The sequence below is a fragment of the Ochotona princeps genome, chromosome 26 (assembly GCF_030435755.1).
Source record: "Ochotona princeps isolate mOchPri1 chromosome 26, mOchPri1.hap1, whole genome shotgun sequence".
Taxonomy (NCBI): Eukaryota; Metazoa; Chordata; class Mammalia; order Lagomorpha; family Ochotonidae; genus Ochotona; species Ochotona princeps.
Genome location: NC_080857.1, coordinates 8408471 through 8435550, shown reverse-complemented (window position 1 = coordinate 8435550; position 27080 = coordinate 8408471). Strand labels below are relative to the sequence as shown.

The 27080-nt window shown below is 51.1% G+C and overlaps 3 protein-coding genes across 4 annotated transcripts in view; 2 read left to right on the top strand and 1 right to left on the bottom strand.

Annotated features, from left to right (window-relative positions):
* Positions 1-4785, top strand: part of KCNK13 (potassium two pore domain channel subfamily K member 13) — a 55642-nt gene extending 50857 nt beyond the window's left edge. Inside the window, exon 2 of the mRNA XM_004584343.2 lies at positions 3351-4785. Within this exon, the coding sequence (XP_004584400.2) occupies positions 3351-4243 (893 nt within the window). The 3' untranslated portion in view covers positions 4244-4785. The remainder of the gene's footprint in view (positions 1-3350) is intronic.
* Positions 4786-13285: 8500 nt separating this feature from the next.
* PSMC1 (proteasome 26S subunit, ATPase 1) lies at positions 13286-25600 on the top strand. The gene is made up of 11 exons (XM_012926734.2): positions 13286-13378; positions 15712-15765; positions 18586-18682; positions 19890-20014; positions 20164-20349; positions 20607-20735; positions 21730-21826; positions 23117-23306; positions 24045-24196; positions 24568-24722; positions 25448-25600. Exons 1-11 carry the CDS (start codon positions 13376-13378, stop codon positions 25580-25582), a joined length of 1323 nt encoding a protein of 440 aa, XP_012782188.1. The 5' UTR covers positions 13286-13375; the 3' UTR covers positions 25583-25600.
* A 247-nt stretch (positions 25601-25847) lies between these two features.
* NRDE2 (NRDE-2, necessary for RNA interference, domain containing) overlaps positions 25848-27080 on the bottom strand; it is a 33529-nt gene continuing 32296 nt past the window's right edge. For both annotated transcript variants that reach the window (XM_004584564.2, XM_058655189.1), the window contains exons 13-14: positions 26404-26475; positions 25848-26122 (exon numbers count right to left, since the gene is read on the bottom strand). In XM_004584564.2, coding sequence (XP_004584621.2) covers positions 25997-26122; positions 26404-26475 — 198 coding nt within the window. In that variant the 3' untranslated portion in view covers positions 25848-25996. The remainder of the gene's footprint in view (positions 26123-26403; positions 26476-27080) is intronic.

Sequence of the window (27080 nt, the reverse complement as noted above, 5' to 3'; positions counted from 1 at the left end):
TAGTCATTTCCCTATTATCTGACATTTAGGTTGCTAAGGATTGTCATGATTAGAAGTGAAGGCATGATGAGCATGCTTGTGTAGGATTAGTCACACTTCTCATCATTTGGAGGATGTCTTTCAGAGGGGGAAAAAACAACACCAAATGTGGGTATTTTTAAGGCATCTGCCACATGGCTTGGTCCCCACTGCTTTCCACACAGCTTCTCCCATCTTGATGTCCCCACGCAGCTTTTCAGAGTTGCCCTTGCATTGAATGGGACTCTCCTACATGTTTTTCCCCATCCTCAATTATTTCTAGAAAAAATAATTGGATTGAAGTCTGCAAGGTGTTTTTGGACCAACAGTGGGAGAGTAGATTGTTAATGAGACAGCAGAGACAGAGACTCCCTCGACGGGCACACCTTGTGAGGGGTCCACTCCATGCAGAGGGTCTGTGAGACATCAGCGTGGACTGGGCATCATGTGATGTTAATGAATTAGTGTTCTAGCAGAGGCCAGTACATTGGCTTAATTGACTTATCCTCCGCCTTCAAGTGCTGGCATCCAGTATGGGCACTGGTTTGTGTCCCGTCTGCTCTGCTTCCCATCCAGCTCCCTGCTTGTGGTCTGGGGAAGCAGTGGAGGATGGGTCAAAGCCTTGGGACACTCTACCCATGTGGGAGACCTGGAAGAAGCTCCTGGCTTTGGATATGCTCAGCTCCCACCGTTGTGACTGTTTAGGGAGTGAACCAGCAGATGGAAGATCTCTCTCTCTGTGTCTCTCCTTCTCTCTGTAAATCTATCTTTCAGGAAAAATAAATAAATCTTTTAAAATAAATAAGATACTCTAGCAAAGAAGGGTATGGTGAAAAAGGAGAAACACTTTGCCAAGATGTGGCAGGTTGCTGAAACCTGAAAGAGAGTTTCTGCTGTATTTTTGTCCTCCTCTCTGGAAAACATTGTAACACAAAGCTTCTAACATTTGCTACCTTGACTGAGTCTTGACAAAGAATGCATAAAAGACTGGGAGTGTGCAGCTTGCTTGCACTCTCTGCCCCCACATCTACCTCCTTTTCTCTCCCTCTTCTCCCCATGGTCTCAGTGAGGGGCTCCATGTGGTGGGTTGACTGGGACCGTGCAGTTCCTGCCAGCTCCCTACCAAGCACCCAGGCAACAGTGAGCCTGGTTTGGCTCCAGAGTCTGCCCCCAAGGTAACAGTCCCATGCACACAGGTCTAACATGGATTAAGGGAATGAGACCAAAATAGACTACAAGCTCCACTGGCTTCTAAGCCAATCTCGTGTGCTCAGGGCTTTGAGCAACTCAGCTGCTCCCAGCCTCAGGGTTCGAACAGAAGTCAGTCAGCTTCAGGTTTAACCAGTAGCTGGTTGAAAAGCACTGCCTAAGACCAGGAGTTTAGTTTGTGTGCTTATGAAACAAAGGGAGATGAAAAAAGAAGAAGAAGAAGAAATAAAAGGAGATGGCAGTACCTGGGGTTTCAGGTTTCCTGGGCTGATTTAATTGCATCATTTATTAAAAGACACACACACACACTATGGGCCCGGCGGCGTAGCCTAGCGGCTAAAGTCCTCGCCTTGAATGCGCCGGAATCCCATATGGGCGCCGGTTCTAATCCCAGCTGCTCCACTTCCCATCCAGCTCCCTGCTTGTGGCCTGGGAAAGCAGTCGAGGACGGCCCAAAGCTTTGGGACCCTGCACCCGCGTGGGAGACCCGGAAGAGGTTCCTGGTTCCCGGCTTCAGATCGGCATAGCACCGACCGACCGTTGCGGCTCACTTGGGGAGTGAATCATCGGACGGAAGATCTTCCTCTCTGCCTCTCCTCCTCTCTGTATATCTGACTTTGTAATAAAAAATAAATAAATCTTAAAAAAAAATCAGATCAGCACACCTGTTGCATTCAAGCCCAGCTAACTCATGTGAAAGCCAATATCTTCCTCTCATCTATGGGTTACAGGATGTGAATTCCCTACTCAAGTGCAACTTGAATGCTGTGAGTGGAAAACTAAATGGTCACACAGTGCACACCCCTGGGTGTTTGGAAAGGTGGCCTCTTGGCTAAAGCTGAGGAACCCAGGAGGTCGGAAGCCCTCACTTCTCCAAGTATGATTCATTCCCTATTGATGCAGAGGACTGAGAGGCAGCCCCTGGCTGAGCTGTGCCAGCAGAGACAAGTACTGGTACAGGGCGGGTGGGCATAATCAGAGAAGAGGACAAGGAGTAAGTCTCTGTGATCTCCAGGAAGGGGTTTGGTTTGGGTAAGAGACTCAATCCAGGGAGGCGTGCCCAGTGTTCACTTGTTACTGGTGTTTGTACTCAGAGGGAGCCAGGCCCTATTGGCGCTTCATGTTCTTCATGTTTCCTGACTCATTTGTTTGGAAGGAGCCCATGTCTCTCCAGGGGCCACGAGCTGCCCACCACTGTGCCGTGGTGAGAAGGATCCCGTGTGTCACTACTGCCTCCTCTGTCGCTGATCTTCCTGCTGATGTCAGAGTCCTGCAGTGTTGGTGTGCGGCAGGATGCTCATGTGCACGGGCGGGAGAGTGAGCAAGGTAGAAACGACTGAGTCAGAGACAGAGCCGAGAGGCATCGTATGTTTTCTCAAACGATAACATTCAGTATCTCCCAGAGGAATTTGTCTAAAAGATGAGAACTTCTGAGGCAGATGTCTGCGGATACTGGTGTCTGCTGCAGCAACCCCGTCATGGCTGCTCACCTGAGCCCTTTCCCTACCTGCCCGACGTCTCTTTGGCTTTTGTGTATCCCCAAGTAATCAAAGAATCCTAGTCTAGGCTGCCTTCCCTTCTTAGCACTCCCTGTAGAACCCTGTACTTCCTCCTGCACAACCCTTATACCAAGTATAATCATCTCACTGAACTTCAGGAAGGCAGGGACCAGGTCTGACTTTTCAGCAGATCTCTCGCCAACTCAACAAGGATGGTAGAAGAAGTGAATTCGGATAAATACATCTTATCCTTCCCTGTGCGTGAGCCTTTGCTTATCTCTCTGAACAAGCCTGATTGCTGCAGTTGTGCACTGTGTAGAATATCGAGGAGAGGGCAGGCTAGATTCGGCCCACATTTTCATCACCAAGTCACACTTTACAGCTGAATCCACCCTAGGAAGAGGTACCACTTGCTGCGTTGCTCAATAGCACCACGTGAGCTGTCAGTAGCTCTGCTCCGTGCTCCCTGCAATACTGAGTGTGCTCAGGAGAGAATTCTCTCATGAGGACTGAATGATATGGAATTGATTCTTTAGGCTTATTGCCAACCACCAAAGCCAAGACTGGGACCCCCATTTGCATTAAAGATTTCTCTCACTCTCCTCCAATTTTTGTCCCCCGCAGGGTTTGGGATGACAACACCAGCAACAGTAGGCGGGAAAATCTTTCTCATTTTTTATGGCCTCATTGGATGTGCCAGCACCATCTTGTTCTTCAACCTGTTCCTGGAGCGCCTGATCACTGTCATTGCCTACATCATGAAGTCCTGCTACCAGCGGCAGCTGCGGAGGCAAGGGACCCTGCCCCAGGACAGCCTAAAGGACCCAGGCAAATGTAAGGTGGACAGCATGGCTGGCTGGAAGCCCTCCGTGTACTATGTCATGCTGATCCTGTGCACAGCCTCTGTGCTCCTTTCCTGCTGTGCATCGGCTCTGTACACCCCCATGGAGGGCTGGAGCTACTTCGACTCGCTCTACTTCTGCTTTGTAGCTTTCAGCACCATCGGCTTTGGGGATCTGGTGAGCAGCCAGAATGCCCAATATGATAGCCAAGGACTCTACCGCTTCGCCAACTTTGTCTTCATCCTGTTGGGTGTCTGCTGCATCTACTCCTTATTCAATGTCATCTCCATCCTCATCAAACAGTCTGTGAACTGGATTCTGCGAAAACTGGATGGCAGGTGCTTCCAGCAGTGCCAAAGAAGACTCTTACGGTCACGGAGGAACGTAGTGATGCCGGGCAACACGCAGAATCGCTGCAACACCTCCATTGACACTGACGGGGTGATGGAGAGTGACACAGATGGGCGGCGACTCTCGGGGGAGATAATCTCAATGAAGGACTTCTTGGCAGCCAACAAGGTGTCAGTGGCTGCACTCCAGAACCAGCTGTCCGAAGCAGCCAATGGCTATCCACACCAGGCCAGCATGCAGCCCAGGGAAAATGAATTCTCAGGGGGGGTGGGAGCCCTAGCAATCATGAACAACAGGTTGGCAGAGACAAGTGGGGACAGGTAGAAATACAACAAGGTCTCTGACTTTGGAGGCCTAGGGGAGAAATGGAAGGGGAAGAACAATCATCGAAATAACAGACTCAATCACGTGCCTCTGCTCTGTCCATCAGGGAGTGGTTCCTCAGCCTCCTCCAGCCTCACTATACAAATCTGACTTTGGCCCAGGCAGCAGCAGCCACCTGCCAGGGCCATGGGAACCTGATGCCTCAATGCCTTCTCCTTATCTTTATTCTTGAGGTCTAAATTCAGTCTTTTCAAGATGGTCACAAAAGCCACATAAGATGTGACATTGTTTCTCTTCTTGCTTCCTCTGGAGGCTCAGCTGCTGGCTGGAGGTAGCATTTATTTGATTTCTCTGTTCTCCGTCTGGAATTGAAAGCCTAAAGACTCTCATTTTCCCCTGGAACTCTAAATACCTGAATTCCCTGCCTCACCCCACCCTCTCAAAATTGGGGGCATGGGAACGTTCTTGGCACTGGACAGATTTGTCAGTGGTCCTACTCATAGAGGCAAACCTGTTCTAGATTCTTGCTTCTGTTGTCTCACCCTTTTTCCTCTGTTAAGACCTAGGCGAGGGTGGCTGTGAGGCCTCAGTGTGGAAAGAAAACTAAATCCAGCCTCAGATCTTTCAGACGTTGCGAGGTAGTGGTGCCAGGTCCAGGAGAGGGAGTCGGGGCACTTGGTCGCTGATGGGCACAGCTTGCAGTTTGCTTTCACCAGTTCATTTGTACCAGGGCTTGAGGTGGTTGCAATGGTAGTGACTATTTATCAGTACTGGAAATTTAATAAATCATTGTTTTTATTAACTAAGATTTGACAAGTACTCATTGTAGACAACGGAGGGAAAGCCCGTTATTAAACTGACATTGGCTGCACTCGGAGAAAAAGGCAACAGGAAGCAGTCCTTCGGGGTGTGAGCGTCACTTGGAGGCCTGGCAGGAGAAGCACTCTAGGCCAGGTCATGGCCTTGGGCTTGTCTTGGCTGATCCAGCTCAGTTCTGTAGCTCAGTTGCATCCCAGGGCTGTGATGGGGCCAGTTCTATTGATGTGTAGGGCAGTCAAGCCATCTGAGCTGGAAGCTAAGGCTGTTGACCTTCCTCATATATGCAATAGAGTGCCTCCAGAGGGTATGACAGCAGTATGTGGTGTGGACTGAGAGCTGGGATTAAAGATCAAGTGATGTGTCCAGCCCTTTTGGAGAGGATCCCAAGAGACAGCCCTGCTAAGGCACCTGGAGCTCCAATCCTATGCCTGGTGACACTGCCACGCTGAGCAGGCAGCAGCAGAAAAGTTAAAAAGCCACAGCACAATCTCCGTGTTCAGACCAATAATGGACGACAGTTTTTAGCACCAAAACCTTGGTCTGAATCCCCATCCAGAGAGTTCCAGGGCGGGACAGTCTGGAAAAGTCTGTCCATTTCTCTGTGCCCAGTCCACTGCCTCCCTGGTGTGGAAACACCAGAGTCGGCCCCCTCGCAAAGGTATAGAAAGATCAGAGGAGGCCTCGGGGGCCCTAGAGACGAGCCAGGCTGTGCGTGCTGATGGCCCACAGGCTGGGTGGGATGAGAGAGGAAGACCTAGGTGCAACTTGCGACATTTGTTCCTGCTCCCCAACTGTTGCCCGCTGTAATTCCATGACTGCTCTTACTTATTAAATGGAATCACACTTGGTGATGGTTTTATCCCAGAGCAATCCTAAGGCCTTTATCACTGTTCCTGTGGGTCTTTGCATGTCAATGTGAGCTGAGGCGACTGAGCCGGTGGGCATAGTAAAATATCCCGGATAAGTTGCACCAGTAGCTTGAATCTTGCCAGCATGGTGTGATTTTTTTTAAGGCTCACACATTCATAAATGTAATAACCACAGTATGAAGCAGGCGGGACACTTGTCTCCAAACTGCCTTTGATCTTTTTGAAAGTAAAGGGAGACAGTGTGATTCTGGTTTACATGGGAATTAACTGGGATTCAAGCTGACAGCTCAAGAGTAAGTCAATTGTTATTGACTATAGTGTCAAATGCTACTTCTCCCTTTTCCTGATTGATTTATTTGAAAGATTTAACCTCTACTAATTCACTCTCCAAAAGGTTGCAATAGTGGAAGCTGCGCCGATCCGAAGCCAGGAGCCAGGAGCTTCTTCAGGGTCTCCCACGCTGGTGCAGGGTCCCAAGGCTTTGGCCATTCTTCACTGCTTTCTCAGGCCACAAGCAGGGAGCTGGATGGGAAGTGGAACAGTCAGGACGCAAACCAGAAAACCCAGATGGGGTACAAGAACCGTAGTTGAGGCTTATTCTGCCACACCACAGCTCCAGCCCCTTCTTGGTCATTATTAACTGAAATTCATCTGTGTGGAAGGGTTTTTCCTTTCTTTCCATTGTTTTGAACATGTTGGGAGGTTTCCTCCACATTTCTTGCCATTCATGTTTCCTGGAAACATCTTCTCTTGGTTTTTGCTTATCTGAGAACACCTGTTACTCCATGTGTGAAAGATACCTTGGATGGTTACAGGATTGATCGGATTTTTACAGAGAAAATGCAGCGCTCTCAAGATGCCACACCACAGTTCAGATGCTTGTGCTATGATTTTTCTGTATTTTTTCTCTACTCTAGTTATCTTCAAGACTTTCTCATTGTCTTTTGTTTTCTGCAGTTTGAATACGATATTCTTAGAGTAAACACGTGTGTGCATGTGTGTCTGTATACGCATGCAACACTGAAGTAAGAATTACTCCAGGTAAGATTCACTCATGTATGTTAAAATTAGTGACATAAAAGTTTAAGCAAAGGGCCCACCATTATGGCACGGTAGCTCAGGCACCACTTCCAATATGGTGTCCTATATCGGAGTGCTAGTTCAATCCTGGCTGTCCTACTTCCCATCCAGCTCCCTGCTGAAGCTCTTGGGAAAGTAGAAGAAGATGCCCCAAATACTTGGATCCCTCCTCCACATGGGAAGGCCCAGATGGAGTTCCTGGCTGCTAGCTTTGGCCTGGCCTCACCCGGCCAGGCCACGATGAGACTATTTAGGAAGTGAAATGCTGGATGGGAGATCTCTTTTTTTTCTGTGTGATTCTGCCTTTCAAACCAGTAGCTTTGCAGAGGAAAATCATGACAGAAAAGATATCAACCAAGTGACCCAAGCTAGCATCACCCTTAGTACTGGCTAAAACATCTGTTGCCTCCTGATATAAGCCATTGAGAGAGACACCATGTATCGATGTCCCTTACAATAACACTGTTTCAGTCTAATTATAAGAAAGTGTCACACCAACCCCAGCTGAGAGTCTATCAAATAACTGACCGATGCTCTTCAAAAGTCATGAAAGACAAAGGTCAATGAGCTGTTATGAGTTGGCGAACCTCAAGGAAGCACAACAACTTAATGCTACATGGGATGTTGGGTTGGGATCTGGGAGCACAAAAAGGGAAAATGTGAAAACTGGAATGAGATCCAATAAATTTTATGAAGTAGCTAATAGAATTGTGACAAGGTTAAAGTGAGTTTTGATAAGCGTTCCATGGTTATGTAAGATGTTAGCATGAGGCAAAGTTGGATAAAGCGGAAATGGAACTCTCCATCCTATTTTTACAACTTTATGTAGGTCTAAAATTATCTCAATGCTAAACGTTAAAAGCATAGAGACTTTGTGAACAGTGCTCAGACAGTCCCACCCTCACTGGAGCTGACACAGATGCTGTGTTACCCACCAACAGGTGGTTTAAGGATGTTCCAAAACCACCAGCAGCAGCATCTAGGCACTTGGAAATGCATCTAGTCATAATTAATCTTGGGACCCAATAGCCCAGGACAGACGTGAAGAAGAAGATGAGGGAGCAGGGAGGGGAGGAGCAAGGTGCAGAGGGGAGGGCAGGGTCTGGCTCCAGAGCCTGCAGGCAGGACCAGTCTCTGGGTGTTGCGTAGGGGACTGGAGGAGGTGGGATCTTCCAGCCAGGTGGAAGTGAACAGAGAGAGGGAACAGGTGGCAGCCAGGACATCCCAGAAGCCAGGCCTGCGGGCCAGAGTTTGAACAGGGAAGAATCCCCAAACCAGGTTTCTCGACCAAAGGAAGCAAGGGAAAGAGTGGCCAGCCTGGGAGGAGCCAGTGACAGCGCCCCGGCCCCAGGGCTGGCCGCTGCGATTGTGCTATACGTGGTTCTGAGGCGCCCTCTGCTGGTCTGTGTCCAGAGTGCATGCACCTGTCACACGCCCATGAATGAGTACCACAAGCATCCATCTAGGCCCTTCTTTCCTTCCTAAGCAAAGGACACACACGGACAGTAACCAAAAGCAGGTGGAAGATGCTCCTATATGTGTCTCTCCTACTCTCTCTGTAACCTTACCTTTAAAATCATAAATAAATAATTTTTTTAAAAAGAACAGTACATCCTGAATTGCAAGGAAATCAAGTTAGGGTTTAACCCACGGGTTTTGCCTCATTGAGTTATGGCTCATCCCTGGGTTTGTCCTGAAGCACCTTTCAACTTTGGGCAGCCCTAGGGGATGTGGTGGTGATGCACAAAAGAGGGTCAACAACCATCATTGCTTCCGCTCTGCTCACCTGAGTTTGGTCCCAGGGTGAGTAGTGAGAAGAGGCGGTGGCGGGCGGGGGGAACACTGGTGTTGACATGCTTTTTGAAAAAGCTGTTTCCAGTGTCGGTATCTCTCACCTCTGCTCCATGGCGATGCTCCGCTATGAGGCACACGCTCACATCACAGCCTGATAGGACACAGGACATCTTCTACCTGCTGGTTCACTCCCCAAGTGGCACAACAGCCAGAGCTGGGCCATTCATCCAAAGCCAAGAGCCAGGAGCCTCCTCCAGGTCTCCCTTGTGGGTATTGGGGCCCAAGAACTTGGTCAATCTTACATGGCTTTTCCAGGCCACAAGCAGGAAGCTGGATCAGAAGTGGTGCAGCCAGGACATGAACCAACACCTATATGGGATGCCATTGTTTCTAGGATGAGGATTAGCCAGTTGAGCCATCATACTGACCCTAGGATTTACTTATGTATTAGAAAGTCAGAATTGCATAGAGAAGGGGAAAGAGAGAGAGAGAGAGAGAGAAATCTTCCATCTGCCAGTTCACTCTCCAGGTGGCTACAACAGCCCAGGTAAGTAAGACTGAGGCCACAGCCAGGAGCTTCTTCCAGCTCTCCCACATGTGAGCAGAGGTCCAAGTACTTGGGCCGTCCTTCGCTGCCTCTCTAGACCATTATTAGGGAGTTGGATCAAGAGTGGAGCAGCTGGGACTAGAACTGGTACCTATATGAGATGCAGGTAGTGGCTTAGGTGTGCCACACTGCCAGCCCCCTCATTTTCTCTTTCAATATGTTTTATTTTTTATTTCCTATTTTGGAAATTTATGTGTCAGAAAAGTTAAACTAGCCTATGTATTTCTGTTCTTCCACAGCATTTAAGCCTTTGGTCTTGAAAAATTAATGTAACTGTTTGATTTTTTCTTTTTTTTCTTTTTGATTTTTTCTTACTCTTGATTCCAAATTGTCCATAAAGACCAAAAAGTAGAATTCAAAAATGCACATATACATATATTTGTCCAAGAATACTGCACATTTTTAAACATTTATTTTTTTTTTATTGCAAAGTCAGATATACAGAGAGGAGAGACAGAGAGGAAGATCTTCCATCCGATGGTTCACTCCCCAAATGGCTGCAATAGCTGGAGCTGAGCCGATCCAGAGCCAGGAGCCAGGGACCCCCTCCAGGTCTCCCACGCGGGTGCAGGGTCCCAAAGCTTTGGGCCATCCTCGACTACTTTTCCAGGCCACAAGCAGGGAACTGGATGGGAAGTAGAGCTGCCAGAATTGGAACCGGCGCCCATATGGGATCCCGGCATGTTCAAGGTGAAGACTTTAGCTGCTAGGCCACCATGCTGGGCCCAATACTGTACTTTTTTAAAGTTGTTGATTTATGGCTAACTCATGTTTTTACTGATTATATTACATCATTGCAAATTAGATAAAGAAAAGCAAATATTAATTTATCTTGTTTTATAATTTGTAAAATGGATGCATGATTTAATTTTAACTGTTTTTGGTCATTTGTCTTGCAAAATGCATTCCACAATGTTTTTCAGTCACACATAAAAAATATCTCTTATTAATTACAAGCTAAGCAGTTTATGTAATTGAAAAATGAAGTTAGGTGGCTTTTTTTTCTCATAAGAAATCAATCTGATTTGGTTCAACGAGATGAAATTGAGCAGAATAGAACATCCTAGAACTCTGCAATGCCATGATTTTGACAGAAATCTATTTGAATGAGGTTAAATGAAAGTTTGTCTTCTGAAAACAATGGTTATTTTTGAAGGTATGATTGAAATTATGATTTTAAAATATCCCAAATGTAGACTGTGAGTGAAGGGGTGACAGATACGGTGGGGTGCCCGGCAGTGCTCCCAGGCAGGCGAGTGAATGGTCTCACACGTGGCGAGTTTCCTTCTTCAGGTGCACGGCAGCCGTCACTCATGTTGTCGTGAATAACAGAGCTGCAGAGCCCTCACTCAGTGACATATGTGCTTAGGACACAGAAGGACTTGGATGACTGAGTAACATTTTCATTTCGGCATCCTTTCCTTTCCCATTATGTGGGCCAGCCTTCTTACTCCAACATCTGAAATAGGAACAAGCAGCCACAGAAGTGGCGCAGAAGGCCAATGTCACGCTCATCCACACGTGGGTGAGGGGAGGGAGCAGGTGCCCACCATTCGTTACAGAATGTGTCTCCAGTAAACGTTCTTCTCAGTGCTTGAGAACAAGTCGATCACACACAGCGATACAGCCCAGCTCTGTGGAGCAGTGTGTGCTCTTCATAACTGGTAACAGCTCGAGGTGCAGGAAATACCTTAAAATCCTGACCTTTATAGAATATGTGTAGAACTGTGTAAGAAGGTGATCAATAAACTGAATTCAAGCATTAAAAAATGTGTGACATAAGGATGCGTAGACCTGGCAGGTGGGATGGAAATACTGAAATCAAGGGGAGAAGAGAAGCAAGCATTTCAATCGTAAAACAAGAGTGTCATTTGTAAATGGGTGATGTCAGATATAAAGCTATCATGACAGATTTGAGTGTGTGTGTGTGTGTGTGTGTGTGTGTGTGTGTATTCCTTATGTTATTTGCATTTGGGATACTTTTGTACATAAGAGGAAACTGGGGTTCAGAGGAGGAGGTGGGTTGCCTGTTGAAATACTAGCAGCCTGACGCCCTCTTCCCCCGAGGTCACAGGGGAGACTACAGATGTGCATCAGGCAGCCTAGGGGGCCACTTCTAGACAGTCTGGGTGGGCCGGTGTCATTACAGGAGCCTTCAACGGGGAGGCAGCAGAGAGAAACAGAGATAACTCCCTTCCACAGAGTCACTCGCTAAACGCCAGCAAAGCCTGGAGTGGGGATGGGGGTGGGGGACGGTCTGAATCAGAACCAGGTCTCCAACATGGGAGGAGGGAACCCAGCACTCCAACATCGCCTGCTTCCTCCCGGGGTCCACCTTAAGAGGAAGCTGTAGTTGAGAGCTGGAGGCTGGCTCCCAACCCGTGTTTTAACTGCTGGGCCCGCTGCCCAGCCGTATGGACCCTGCTTGTAGCTGTGAGAGGAAACCAAGCCAGCCAGTAGGGGCCGGAGTCCAGATTCTGGCCCAGGGAGTCTGAAACCAAACCGGTTCTTCTCTTCACCATTGCTTTTAATTGTTAAGATTCATTTATTTTTTATTGGAGAGGCAGATATGCATAAAGATGTTCTGCATGTAGGTTCACTCCCCAATTGGCCACAGCAGCTGCAGCCAAGACAATCTCAGCCAGGAGCCAGGAACCAGGAGCCTCTTCTGGGTCTCCCACATGGGTGCAGGCTCCCAAGGCTTTGGGCTGTCTTCGACTGCTTTCCCATGCCACAAGCAGGGAGCTGGAAGGGAAGTGGGGCAACCCGGATACAAACCAGTGCCCACACAGGATGTTGGCACATGCAAGGCCAGGACTTTAGTCACTAGGCTATGGTGCCTGCCCCACGCCTAGTTGAAATTTTTAAGGGTATCTTATTTCACAGAGCACAAGTCTCTTCACTGCTTGGTGTCTCCAGCCCCCCAACCCCCAGCTCGCCCCTGGGGCCTTTGCGCTGGCTAGCCCACCCGCCTTCGTCCTCCTTGGGTGTGCCTGCATCTCTCCTGGAGACAGTGAGCACTTAGCAGGTGTTTCCGGTAGAATCCGGGGCTGCCAGGTTAAGGGGTCTAAGGCTGGGAGGGATGCAGCGGTGGTATGGGGACTGTGTCTGCAGGAGGGTGACGGGTCGGGGAGGCGGCTGGCTGGGGTCTGCGAGGGGAGCCTTAGGGAGAGCAGGTCCTGGGTGAGGGGGCTGGGTTCAGCTGTGGTTCCCTGGAAGACATTCAGGCTCACTTCATGATGGGTGTTCTGAGGAGCACATCCTTCGGTGATGTGCCGACAGCACGCTCGCACACTAGGATGCTGCATCCCAGCACGGTGCAGTCACGCGGGACCCCCATCCCATAGAGGGTCTGCTAGGGACACGGCGTCCTTCGGGGGTGGGTGACCGCATCCACACGCGAGGGGGGACAAAGTGGACAGGCGTGTGCACCTCGACACTTTCACGAGCACACGGGGTCAACAGGGTCTTGAGGTCAGGCAAATGAGCAAACTAAAGATACTGTCAGAATATCCATCTAGCTCCTCCCCAGCCCTCACCCCCATCAGTCCCCGGGCCCTCCTCTCTCAGGGAACTCGGGAAATAGAGAAAATGTAGATAAAACTGAAGAAAGAGGGAAGCCGGTCCTCGCGGCCACGCGGTTCTCTGTCTGGTGCTACTTTCTGCCTCATTTAAATACTTGCTACTTTCACAACTGTCCTAGCTTCTTGACCATGCAGGAGCCTCATTACAGCTCTCCAAAAAGCCGCCCCTCCCCCCTTATTTTCCAGGTAAAACAGTGATAAGGTTCTGCTAGGATTAAAATAAAAAAAAACTCCGCCCGCCCCATCCCTTTATACGCCATTTGATCTGCGCGGCAAACGATCCCCCTCGGCTTCCGTAGCGTGTCTCGTAACTTCCGCTTCCGACGGGCCGTAGGGGCAGAGACGCTTCCGGCAGCGGTGGTTGAGCTGCAGAGTCAAGATGGTGAGTGACTCAGGGCTTCGAGGGGCGGGCGGCCGGTGGGCCGGGAAGGCTGCCCTCGACCCTGCTCCTGCCCTGCCACGTCCAGCTCGGTGGGCGAGGGTCCCCAGGCGCCGGAGCCGCGGTTCGGCGCCAAGGGTCGGACGCTGCTCAGCCGGGCAGCCCGGAGGGACGGCGCCCGTGGGCCTTGGCGGTGGCGTGGACGGTCAGCGCCGACCCCTGGGCTCGTTCCCCTCTCCCGGGGCTCGTCCCCCATCCCTGTCCCCGGCCCTGGTGGTGCAGAGGGTGAGCGGACCGAGGGCCACGGCCCCGTGACTGCCGTGCAGGGCAAGGCGAGGGGCGCCTGTCCACCGAGGCCTGGTCTTGAGGGGGTGACCCAGGCGGACCGCGAGGGAACCCCGGAACAAGGGAGAGGGGCTTGGGGGTGTCTGGCGGGGCTGCCGGCCTGATGTTCTGTGGGTGTGCCCCGGGCTGGGTGTCCCCAGAGCCTCAGCGGGACTCCTGGCTGGTGACCGCAGGTGGTCAGTTGGGCGCCCCGGACCTTGGTTCCTGGTAGTGACCATCCCCCAGCGCTTGGGGGGATTGGAGCAGCCCTCCTCCCTCCGAGGGTGCTGGCCAGCGCCCCGGCCTGTCCCTCCGTGGTCCTCAAGCTGAACAGCGGTGACCCCGGAGATGCCCACGGAGGAGAACGGCCGCCTCTGGGACAGGCTGGCCAGAGCTTACGAAAGGAGACACACCTGCAAACAGGGCCATGTGGGAGGGCTAGCCCAGCCGAGGGGTTTGGACCATAACCCTACAGCGCTAGGAAGCCTGTGAAACCTTTCAGGCGAATTCAGGGACAGCTGTTTGTCGTAGAAGGTAAACTTGAATTGATTGGTAATTGGAATAACCAGGACAGACCAGGATTCTCCACTGCCCAATTAAGAGAGGGTGACCCCGAGGAAGCGGGTGGAGCGCAGAGCTGACAGCACTGGGCCACGGGGGTTCGGCTTGTTCCCCGGGCGGTGTGTCAACCGCGCCGACCATTAAAAGTCTCACCCGGCCCTGTCTTAGAATAAGTAGAGTATTACCTGCCTTGTCCTGCAGTCAGACACGGGCTCGCCTGAGGTGACCTGACTCACCTGGGTCACGCAGCCCACCAGTGTCCCAGCTGGGAGGCAGGCCTGGATCTTCAGCTTGATCTGTCAGGTGGCTCACTAACCCGCCCTGGAGGAGTGTGGAATTAATGCACTACACAAGGAAAATGGGGGCAGAGGTGGGCACATGTGCAGTGCCCACCGTGTTGGCTGCACAGCCGGGGCATGGCAGCTTGGAGGGTCTGTTTCGGTGTAACCAGTTCTGAGTGTAGCGTTTTTAGAAATGTTGGCTGTGGGCCCGGCGGCGTGGCCTAGCGGCTAAAGTCCTCGCCTTGAAAGCCCCGGGATCCCATATGGGCGCCGGTTCTAATCCCGGCAGCTCCACTTCCCATCCAGCTCCCTGCTTGTGGCCTGGGAAAGCAGTCGAGGACGGCCCAATGCATTGGGACACTGCACCCGCGTGGGAGACCCGGAAGAGGTTCCTGGTTCCCGGCTTCGGATCGGCACAGCACCGGCCCGTTGCGGCTCACTTGGGGAGTGAATCGTCGGATGGAAGATCTTCCTCTCTGTCTCTCCTCCTCTCTGTATATCTGGCTGTAATAAAATGAATAAATCTTTAAAAAAAAAAAAATGTTGGCTGTAGCAGGGAATGCATTCAGTAGTACCTGATGGGGAACTGTGGTACCCACTGGCTTTGAAACTATTAAGAGGTACCTTCGTGGAGCTGATTGGTGGGAGATGGGTGACCTCTTTCGTCTGTAAATTCATTATTAAGCATGTTTAAAAGGCCGCCGCATCTCAGACTTTCTCTCTCTGTTTGGGTTTGTCTCGTAACTGTTTTAACCAAAAATCTCAGAGCCTGGCTAAGCTTCACTTATCGGCACCAGAAGTCAGCGAGCTCACTGGATTTCGAGGCTTGGCAGATGGGAGGCAAGTTGCTGTTGAAAGCAGCGGTCTGGGTCTCTGTGATCGGGTGTAAGCTCGTTTAGCGCCACGCCTTCCCCCGGAGGAGGGCTAATTGGGCACCTTGGCCTGGGAACTGTGCCTGCTGGTCAGTGGCAGTCAGGCCTCTGGCTACAGAACCTTTCGGGCAACAGAAAGTTCTGCCGTACTAAATGCTTATGGCCCCTTGCTACATCTTGTGTTTAGCAACATAGAAAGCAAGCAGGCGTGTCATGTAGAATGGCAAGCCAGCAGGGAGGATGCTGCTTTGCAGCGATCATAGTTTGAATTTTTACCTGTGATATTTTTTCCTGTCAGGGTCAAAGTCAGAGTGGTGGCCATGGGCCTGGAGGAGGCAAGAAGGACGACAAGGTAAGTGACCAGCAGCCCGCCGTGTACGCGTCATCGGGAAACTGGGGCAGCTCCCAGGTCCCGGCCAGCGGTTCAGGGCCGGGGGATTTGTGAATATTAACAAGGCAGAGTTCAGTAGTTGTTTAACCAGCCTGCCTGCAGACACACACTGTTCATGATTTTGGATGTGTAAGAGCAGTAACCTTATAGACTATTAAATTGCCCATAATTCAGTTTAGCATTTAATATCCTGAGATGTGAAGAATTGCTTCAGAAACTTGTAACATAATTCACTTGACCTCTCTATACCTTACTGGAGTATTCTGTCATTGATGTATGTATACTGTAAAAAGATTAGCTACTTAAAATAATGTGCTTTTTAGAAGTTTTTTAGATTTTTATTTGAAAGGCATGGTTACAGGGAGAGGACAGATCTTCCATCTGTTGGTTCACTCCCCAAATGGCCACAAAAGCTGGAGCTGAGCCGATCGAAAGTCGGGAGCTTCCTTCAGGTCTCCCACTTGGGCACAGGGGCCCAGGGACTTGGGCCATCCTCCACTGCTCTCCCAGGCCATAAGCAAGCAGCTGGGTCAGAAGTGGAGCAGCCGGAACTTGAACCAGCGCCCATATGGGATGCCGGGGCGTCAGGCAGAGGCCTAGACCAGCACACTCTGTTCCCTCATTGTGATAACATTTATGTGGTTTGGTTTGTTTTTGTTTTTGAAAGGTAGACTTACAAGGGGAAGGAGAGAGATCTTCCTTCCACTGGCTCACTCCCTAAATGGCCACAGTGGCCACCGCTGAGCTGATCCAAAGCCCGGAGCCTCCTTTGGTTTCCCACGTGGATGTGGGGGCCGAAGAGCTTGAGCCATCCTGTGCTGTTTTCCCAGGTCGTAAGCAGGGAGCTAGATCAGAAGTAGACCTGCCAGGACACAAACTAACACTCATATAGGCGCCAACACTGCAGGCTGAAGATTAGCCTGTTAGACCACCATGCCAGTGCCAATAACATTGTATTTAAAATTACCAGGATGGGGTGGGTGTCTGGAGTGGTGGCTAAGAGGTCACATCCCGTATTGGAGTCCCTGGGTTAGAAACCCAGCTCCACTTCTGATTGCAGCCTGTTCCTGACAGGGCACGCTGGAGGCATCAGTGACAGCAGAACTCAATACTCAGGTCCCTCTGCCCGCACTGACCACCTGAGCTTGGGGCCACTGTCCTTGGCCGGGAGCAGCCCTGTCTGTTGCAGGCATTTGGAAAGTAAGCTAGCAAGTGGAAGATCTCTTTCTCTGCCTTTCGGACAAAGAGAACTATCAGTAGGGACCGGCACTGCGTGCAGTGCTTACAACTCCAGCATCCTGTGGTAGAGTCCTGGTTGGTGGTCCAGGTGTCGGGACACGGCCGCCACGTCCGGTTCTGAGCTCTTGGCCGTGGCCGGCCCATTCATCAGCCAGCAGGTGAAAGATCGGTCTGCCTCTCCCTCCCATTCCATCCTTTCAAGAAACTATTTGTTTTTTTTCAAATTTACAGATGAAATTGCAGGCACAGCTCTTGAAAACAGTAGTTGTAGATAATTACGGGATGTGGTGTAACAACACAGCAGGGTAACGGACAGATCCATCGCCTCAGACCTTTGTTGTTGTTTAGGAAACGGTGTTTTCTGGCAGTTCTGAAATTGACAGTTAACAGCTGTTGGTGGTAGCACAGAACATGACAGGTTGCTCCTTGAGCAGACAGTGGGAGCAGCTGTCAAGCCCTCCCTTGGGATGGCGGGGAGGGCAGCTGGGGGCAGCAGGGAGACTTCCGGACTCCTGCCTTTGCCTCTTTCCAGCTGCAATGGGCGTGGAAGGAGTGAGCCAGCGGAGGGAGTATTTTTCAGATACACTTTTTGTTGTTATTCCTGTTGCCCTCCTGCCCGCCTGTGCCAGTTAGCTGTCGTCTGCACTCCCTAGTCCCCACCCTTCCTCAGTTCTGGTAACCGCTGTTGGAATCAGTGCTTCTGTGAGGTCAGGTGAGCCTGCTTAGCCTCCTCATGTAAATGAGAGCATGAAGGTCTCAAGTCAGTTCTGCAAACGACAGGATGCATTTGATGACAGTGACATTCCAGAGTGTGGATGTGCCACATTGTCTTGATCTGTCCATGGTGGGCACCTGCGTGCCGTGTCTTGTCTGTTGTGAATAACTGAGTGCAGCTGCCTCCGTGACATGGCAGGCTGGTCTCAGAGCCTTGGGTTACACACCTAGCAGTGAGGGGTCTGCTTCCACACAGCTGCACTGACAGCCCTTCCAGCAGGCGGCCGCCTGCTCCACGTCTGGGCTGCCTTCACTGTCCGAGCGGCCACCGTGCCAGGGTGATCACTCCTGCTGCTTTGACTTGCCTTTCCCTCATGATTAGTGTTGAACGTTTTTTCATGTACTTGTTGGCTACTCATATTCAGCCTGTGAGAACTGTCTGCCCAAGTCATTTGCCCATTTTAACATCAGAGTGTTTGCTTGAGGCAGGGTTAGAGAGATCTTACAGTCACATTGACTCGCCAGATGGCAAAATGGCAAGGGGTGGGACAGGCCAAAGCTAGGAGCCCAGAGCTGCCTGCGGGTTTCCCACGTGGGTGCAGGCCATCTTCAGCTGCTTTCCCAAGCACATTAGCAAGGTGCCAGTATGAGAAGCTGGCACTGCAAGCGGCAGCTTTACCCACTGTGCCACAGCATTGGCCCAAGAACAGTTTTTAAATAGGATCCTTAAAAGATTACGAGGAAATAGATGGTGGTGTGGTGGTCAGAATACGTTGTGTTTTAATATGATTTCTTTGTGATGTTTTCCCTGATATGTTAACACTCAAGGACAAGAAAAAGAAATATGAACCGCCTGTGCCAACCAGAGTGGGGAAAAAGAAGAAGAAAACAAAGGGACCAGATGCTGCCAGCAAGCTGCCACTGGGTAACAGAGCGATGCCCTCCGGCCCGCTCCACGGGGCGCATGTGTGCGCGGCCTAGAGCCTCTTCAGAGACGGGAGACGGGGCAGGGACGCCCTGGCCCTGCGATCCCAGCCCCATCCTACCTGACTCATAAGGACATTCCTCTGGCTAGGACATAGAAGATTCTGCTTTATTTTAGAAGTATACATAGCAGCATCCCTACTGTGTTAGTAGGAGGGCTTTGAATTATGAACCGCAGGACGTGGCTAGCTCCGTCGGCTGAGCCTGAGACTCCTCAGCGTGCATCCTGCCCGAGATGCCATGCTGTGTGTGGGCACGCGCACCATGCCCACGCTCTGAACCTTTCAGTGCCTTCCTGCTCATGTGCACCCTGGAGCGGTGGCTGTGTCCGTGGGTCCCACTGTGCATGTGGACTCATGAGGCGGACCAACCACAGTTGTTGCACTAAAACTAAAAAAAATTTTTGAAAAAATGGAGTCAGATGGTAAAGGTGCCATTTCGGTTCATGGGAATTAGTGTATAAAATGCTCATTTTCTGTCCAGAGGAAGTCTCTCCTTGCCCATTGCTTGCATGTGACAATCTGCTGAGTTAGCATGGAAGTCACATTTGTTCTTATGATTTATTTTATTTGGCACGTAGAAATAGAGGGATCTGAAAGAGTGTCTCTCCTTAGGGAATCCCATTACTCCTCTAAATAGGCAGTTCCTCTAGGGGTGTGTGTGTGAGAGAGAGAATGGAAATTCAGAACTCGGTTCAACCTTAGGGCAGAATAAACTCAAGTCAGGAAACCCAGAAACCCTTAAAAGTGGTTCACAGGCTTCTTTGTGACAAATTCCCTGTTACCTGAAATTCAAAACAAAACTGAAACAAAGGAAGTGCAGAAAATACCTGCCATTTATGGGACAGTTAAAATCCCTGATGCTTCAGCATCTCACAGATGCAGGATCGTTTTTGTTACGTACCTGATCATCTCAGTTTCCCTTCATCAGCCAGGCTGTGGTCAGGTCCTGCGCGCTGGCTGCTAGGCCCCGGACCGGCCTGTTCCTGACCTCACTTCCCTTCCACTCAGGTGCCTAGTTTCTTGGACGATTACCAGGGTTTGAACTTTTCAGAAACTAACCAAAAGGAGCTGATTTTTAAGAGCTTGATTTTTTTTCCCGTTAATCACAGACTTCAAGCCAAGTGTAATGAAAGTTTGTAATTACAGTGACACCTCACACTCAGTGCCGGCTAAAATTATTGAAGCTAGAGAGAATTAAAGACTATCTACTCATGGAGGAAGAATTCATCAGAAATCAGGAGCAGATGAAGCCGTTAGAAGAAAAGCAGGAGGTAAGTTGAAGGGCGCTCTAGTTTGAGTTTTACGAGTAAAACTTCAGTTGAATCTGCTGAGGCTTCTTTTTCAAGCATCCACCTACGGGGTAGATTTTTCTTGACTTTGAAGATCACAGTTTGGCTGTTCTGTGTGTTTTCTTACCCAGGAGGAAAGGTCTAAGGTGGATGACCTGAGAGGGACCCCGATGTCAGTAGGAACCTTAGAGGAAATCATCGATGACAACCACGCTATTGTGTCAACATCCGTGGGCTCGGAGCACTACGTCAGCATCCTGTCCTTTGTGGACAAGGACCTGCTGGAACCCGGCTGCTCCGTCCTGCTCAACCACAAGGTGAGCCGGCGGCCTCCCAGGAGGCTGCCACCTCCCCGCTGACCTGTCCGCCTGTCCGACGGAGGCATTGTGTTGGACCCCGTGTTGCTGTGGCAACACCTGTCCCGTGGAGGCACTGCATTGAACCCTGTGGTGCTGTGGTAGTACCTGTCCCGTGGAGGCCCTGCGTTGGACCCGTGTTGCCATGGTAACACCTGTCCCGTGGAGGCCCTGCGTTGGACCCCGTGTTGCCGTGGTAACACGTGCTGTTGTGTTAGGTGCACGCTGTGATAGGAGTGCTGATGGATGACACAGATCCCCTGGTCACGGTGATGAAGGTGGAAAAGGCCCCTCAGGAGACCTACGCCGACATTGGGGGGCTGGACAACCAGATCCAGGAAATTAAGGTGGGTGTGCAGGCCGGGCTCGGTTTTTAGCCTTGTTCTCTGCTGTCCTTCCCAGGGAACCGGGGATCTGGCACGTTTGTTCATTGCTCTGTCCGACAACAGATTGACTGACAGTCCCCGCAGCAGGGCAGTGCTGTTCGCGTGGGGTCCCTAGGCCCGTCTCTGCGGGAGCTGTGCAGAGCCGCTCATCACAGGCCAGTGTCAGCGCACTGGCTGCACCGCTCCTCCTGCCGCCTGGGTCTGCGGCCCTTGCGGGCACGGGCGGGGGCACCTGGGAAGGCCGTGGGCCGGGTCTCCGCCTCCGTGCGAGCCAGCACTCCGCTGCACTGGGACCCTCTCAGCTGGGCAATGTCCCTGGGTGGGAGCAGCGGAAATCTCGCATCATTTACCTGAGAAGAGGGAACTTTGGCTGTGGAGTCCCTTGCTCAAGGCTGGCCGGCCCCGGGCAAGAAGGGAAGCCGCGCAGGTGAGATGAGGGCAGGGCTGGGAGCTGAGCCAGGATGGCGGCTGCCCCTCAGCGCTGCACCAGCTTTACTTATTTATTTTTGATACTATTGCATCATATAATATAATATATATAAAGATTTATTTATTTTAATTGGAAAGTCAGATATACAGAGAGGAAGAGACAGAGAGGAAGATCTTCTGTCCATTGATTCACTCCCCAAGTGGCCACAATGGCCAGAGCTGAGCCAATCTAAAACAGGAGCCCAAACAGTCCCTCTTCTGGGTCTCCCACGTGGGTGCAGGGTGCCAACCTTCAGTCGTCCTCGACTGCTTTCCCAGGCCACAAGTAGGGAGTTGGATGGGAAGCAGGGCTGCTGGGATTAGAACTGGCTCCCATATGGATCCTGGCGTGTGCAAGGAGAGGACTTAAGCTGCTAGGCTACCGCACCAGGCCCTTTTAAATTTATTTTTACTTCTCTTTATTGGAAGCAAGATACTCTGTTAATACCAGTGATTGTAAGGCATTTTTACCTGACTGTTTTCTTAGGAATCTGTGGAGCTTCCGCTGACCCATCCAGAATATTATGAAGAGATGGGAATCAAGCCCCCCAAGGGGGTCATTCTCTACGGTCCACCTGGCACAGGTATGCCCTGGGTTTGCTGCTCCTTTTGCAGGTGTCCTGTCTGGAATAGTAGCACTAACTAGTGATAATAAAAACCCTGATGTCCGAGTCCATCCCGAAGCTCATGTATTCATCTCAAGTGTGGCCGAGCCTGGCAGCAGGCAGAGCTGCAGCTCAGAGACTATTCCATGGTGTTCTTTTTCCTGGCCCAAATGATCCTGAGCATACTGGCTAAATTAACATAGAAATATATATGGGGTGCTTGAAAGTTTGCAGAAAGTTTGTATTAAGCCTTTGTTTTTCGCTCTACATTTTTGGAGTGCATTCATGCACTTGGTTCAGGGAACGTCTCTGCCATTGTTCCTGTCATTGTGTAGGTTCTTCCTGCCAGTCCCTAGCCAACCACCTCTTCTTCAGGCTCGTGGTGGACAGTTCTGCCCCATGGCACCTGCCCTGCCACTGCCCACATTCTTACCGCCAGAGGCCAAGGTCTGCCAGTCCTACAGTTCTCGAAGTGGGTGCTCTCTGCCAGCTCTTGTCTGGGTCTGAGGAGCAGGGACCAAAGCAGTACTGGAAACACGCGAGACCTCCCATGAGGTCGAGGACACTGCCTCTCCCCAGAAGGGCTTGCCACCAGGTGGGCCGAGCCTTCCGGATTTTCCCAGCGCTCCTCTGCCTCAGGAGTCTCTAGGGGTCTCCACCCTTAGTTTTGTGGGAGTGAGGTTCTGGTTATCCAGGGACTGGCTAGCTCATTATATACAACTGTGAAGAGGCCCTCACTGGAGTAGTTCGAATAGGTAGGAAGTCTCCCTAAAGGTAAGCCACAGTTCATACTCAAAAGAACTATGAAAAGATGGATCTTCCATATGCTGGTTCGCTCCCCAGATGACCACAGCCACGGCTGTGCACGGCTGACGCTGGGAGCTGCTTTGGGGCTGCAGGGGCCGACACTTGGGCTGCGTACCAGTGCTTTCCCAGTGAAGCAGGCAGGATGGAGCCCATGGGATGCCAGCATCTGGGGCAGCAGCTTTACCCACTGTACCATGAAACAGCCCCCAGTTTACCGTTCTTCAGTGGGAACCTCTGAGTGTAGGCTTACAGCCAAGTAAAAAGTGTTGTTTGGATTTTTTTGCATTATCATGATGAACTTAAAAAGATTTTTCTAAATTGTCTTTTAGCTATCCAGACACATCAGTGGCAACAAACCTTCCATCTCTGGGGTCCAGCCATGAGTGCTAACCACACGGCAGGAATGATAATTTTCCAGGTAACAGGTCACTTGATTTATTTTTGTCTTTGTTTTCCAAATAGGTAAAACCCTGTTGGCAAAAGCAGTGGCAAACCAAACCTCAGCTACTTTCTTGAGAGTGGTCGGCTCTGAACTTATCCAGAAGTACCTCGGCGACGGGCCCAAACTCGTGCGGGAGCTGTTTCGTGTTGCTGAAGAACACGCACCATCCATCGTATTTATTGATGAAATTGATGCTATTGGGACAAAAAGGTGGGTTTTCTTCTGCCAGCTTTGTGTTTAAAGGCAAATCACGTAGCACGTGTGGCCTTTCCTCTGGCCGCAGCTCTCATAGTGGCCTCCTTGGGATCCCTAAGTGCCACCTGCCTGGGGCTGCGAAGAAGTGGACATGACCTGGGTCTTGAATGCATGCTCTGAGCCTGGACCACATGCCCAGTCGGGATGTGGGACCAGACACCAAGCGTGGAGACAGAGTAAGTGGTGCCATTTCAAGTACAGAAACTGCTGCAAAGAAATGTGATCTCTAATTTAGTTTCCACTAACCCTAGTTTATTTGTGCTGCTCTAAGAAAATAGCAAAGACTTGTAGGAACAGAAATTTCCCACAGCTCTGGAGACAGTTAAGTGCAAGAGACAAGGCAGGCCCTGGCTGAGGTGGCTGCTCAGAGCTGTCGTGCCGCCAGCGTGATGACCCTGTAGTGGCAGCAGAGTAGGGAGGACCGGTCCTTCCCCGCGCCCTCTTGACAGGTAGAGTCCTTGCCAAGGCCCCGCAGGGTGACAAGCAGAGTCCTTGCCAAGGCCCCACGGGGCGACAGGCAGAGTCCTTGCCAAGGCCCCGTGGGATGGGGGGTGCAAGCCATGGAGGTTCCGTAGAAACGAGGATGTCACATGAGGCCTAAGAATGTTGAGGGACTCTGTCGTGATGGGCTCTTGGCTGTGCTCACGCTATAGCAGGTCGCTTGGCTTTTCATTCCTTCCCTTCTTTCCAAAGATACGACTCAAATTCTGGTGGGGAGAGAGAAATCCAGCGCACAATGCTGGAGCTGCTCAACCAGCTGGATGGGTTTGACTCGAGAGGAGACGTGAAGGTGATTATGGCCACAAACCGAATAGAAACTTTGGATCCAGCACTTATCAGACCAGGTGACATTTGCTTGTATTTTGTGCAGTGTTTTAAAGTGCTGGGAGGGCAGAGGAGAGGGGTCTGGAAGGACATGTATTAGGCAAATGCTGCAGTTGACCAAAAACAGGTTCCTGGGAGCGTTGTGCAGTGCAGCCCTCCCCTCTGAATTCGTCTCCCTCTTTCAGGCCAAAGAAGTTGCAACTTTTCCATAGAAGACCAAAAAAGTGATTTTATTTACATCCTGGTAGCACTAGAAAAAGTTAGTTTGGTCTTCTGTAAGGTTAAGTGCTCTTTTTTCATGGAATACATAATTGAGGAACTTTGAGAGATGAAGGTGAGAAGTGTTGGACACTCGCCGCCCGGCCACGCTGACGAGCCACTGTGCCCACAGGCCGCATCGACAGGAAGATCGAGTTCCCCCTGCCTGACGAGAAGACCAAGAAGCGCATCTTCCAGATTCACACGAGCAGGATGACGCTAGCTGATGACGTCACCCTGGACGACTTGATCATGGCGAAAGATGACCTCTCCGGAGCAGACATCAAGGTGAGGGCCGGACGGGCAGGTGGCCACACAGGTTTGCATCACATCCCAAAATCGATGGCTTTTTATTGGAGGACATTCCTGATAACCACAGAGATGAGGCAATGTCCATCCAGCCCAGGATGGCCGGCTCAGCTATCTGGGCCCAGGTCGGGCAGAGTGCCTGCTGCGGGCCCAGGCTGGGAAGCAGCACTACTGACACTGCTAGTCCCGCACCGCCTGCTTTTATCACGGGTAGGACAGTGCTTCCAGGGAGCAGCACTCCAGCAGAGCCCGACAGCGTCACTGGAACTCAGAAGGCATGGCCCCCAGCCTGCTGCCAGGAGAGCTGAGTGTGTGACTTTACTGGGGATACACACGTTCTTAGGGTTGAATGAAATGGCCATACAAGGATTGTTTCAAAAAGTTCTTAGGACATGGAATTGAGAATGTCTATTGTGGTTAGAAAAACTCTCAAATCATTTTTGCATAATCTGCATTTTCATGAACTTTTTGAAGTAAATCGTTGCCTTAAGTTTCGGGCTGTCATTTCCCATTTCCTAAGAACAGCATGCCCTTTTGAGAAATGAGGGGAGCCACGGCTTTGATTTCATTCCCTTCGTTGTATTTACTCCTGGCTTATTTTCCAAAGATTCTAAGGTGGCTTAATTAGAAACATGTACACCTTATTTGAATGGCTTGTTAGAGTAAAGGGCTTCGGCCTTCTGAAGCTGCTGTTGTACCAACAGGCCATCTGCACGGAAGCTGGGCTGATGGCCCTGCGGGAACGCAGGATGAAAGTCACGAATGAAGACTTCAAGAAATCCAAGGAGAACGTCCTCTATAAGAAGCAGGAAGGCACGCCCGAGGGGCTGTATCTCTAGTGCCCCGCAGCCGCCCTCGTCCCGCCTCTAAGGGAGGTACAGACAGGGCCGCCCGGGAAGCCGGGCCCCAGCTGGTTCCTATTAGACACCCTGTGTGTCTTCGAGTGTGAGGGTCCTTTGCTCGCTCGCTGTGCTGCCCAATAAAGTGTGCTCTTTCCCATACAGCTCACGCTCTGCGGAGTCTGACCAGCACTGAGAGGTGAGCCTAGCTTCCGGGGGACTTGGGACAGAAGGGCTGGGACAAGTAGAAGGAACACACTACACCTTCTCATGCAGGACAGATTTAATGGCCATAGGCCTGGTTTTTCATACATATAAATACAGTGTCACATATATGATATGTAAACCCCAGCCTTCCGAAACGTGAGGCCCCGACCCAGGCACCCAGCACCTGGCCCCCGCCCTGCCCAGGTCCTAACCCTCCAGCAGGAGCTCGAGTTCTTCCAGCGGCAGGCGCACACGCAGCTCCTTCTCCGTCATGAGGTCCAGCACCTCCTGCAGGGCATCGGGGAAGTACTCCACAGCGTCCAGGTACAGGGCCTAGTAGAGACAGGCCATGTCAGCCAGTGGCCACTCCAGACAGGCAACAGGAGAGCCTGGGAAGGGAGCAGGCACCTGCTGAGCCTGCCCTGGGCTCTTGGGGAAGACACCCTCACAATTCCTATGCTCACACACCCAGCTGTACAGTGGGCTCTGCGGCGCCCAGCAAGGCAGGACGCAGGGCCACAGCAGCTGAGGGCCCCCACGGCACTGACAGCGGCTATACTGAGGCCTGGCAGGCAGGCCAGGGGTATCTGACAATGCCACGGTCTGCCACTCACCTTGGCCCACGGGCACTTCTGAAGCGCTTTGTAGAACACACCTTTGCTTCGGTCTTTATTTCCCAAGGAAACCTGGGGTGAGGAACAAAGATACACAGTAAGTAGCAGAAACACAGGGAGGTGACAGCAGATACTGCGGTTCCCGGACACCCCGTTGTGGTTTCCTCCCCTCCTCCAGGCCACCACACTGCAGCCTCAGGGGCTGGGAGCAAGGCTGTGTGTCCTGGGGCGAGGCTCCCCCCCCACAGAGGGCCTCAGGAAGCTCACAGAGAAGCAGAATGAAAACACAGGGCTGTTTCGGTGCAGTAAAAACCCACATGTGCTTTACCACTTGGCCATGACCTCCCAAAAGGCCTCAGCTCAGCAGGGCTTCTGTCTTTAAGATTTATTTTGTTTTCTTAACCAATTCTGCAAGGTCAATTTATTTTTTTTAATTTTTTTGATAATTATTAATTACATTGTATTACGTGACACAGTTTCATAGGTACTGGGATTCTCTCCCCCCACCCCAAACTATTATTTTTATTACAAAGTCAGAGAGGAGGAGACAGAGAGAGGAGGAGAGACAGAGAGGAAGATCTTCTGTCCAATGATTCACTCCCCAAGTGACCACAAAGGCCGGTACTATGCTGGTCCGAAGCCGGGAACCAGGAACCTCCTCCAGGTCTCCCACGTGG

Coding starts and splice junctions, on each gene's coding strand:
- PSMC1 (XM_012926734.2), top strand. Junction 15,766..18,585: donor GAGGCAAGAAGGACGACAAG/GTAAGTGACCAG, acceptor TTAACACTCAAG/GACAAGAAAAAGAAATATGA. Junction 24,197..24,567: donor TCCAGCACTTATCAGACCAG/GTGACATTTGCT, acceptor CTGTGCCCACAG/GCCGCATCGACAGGAAGATC.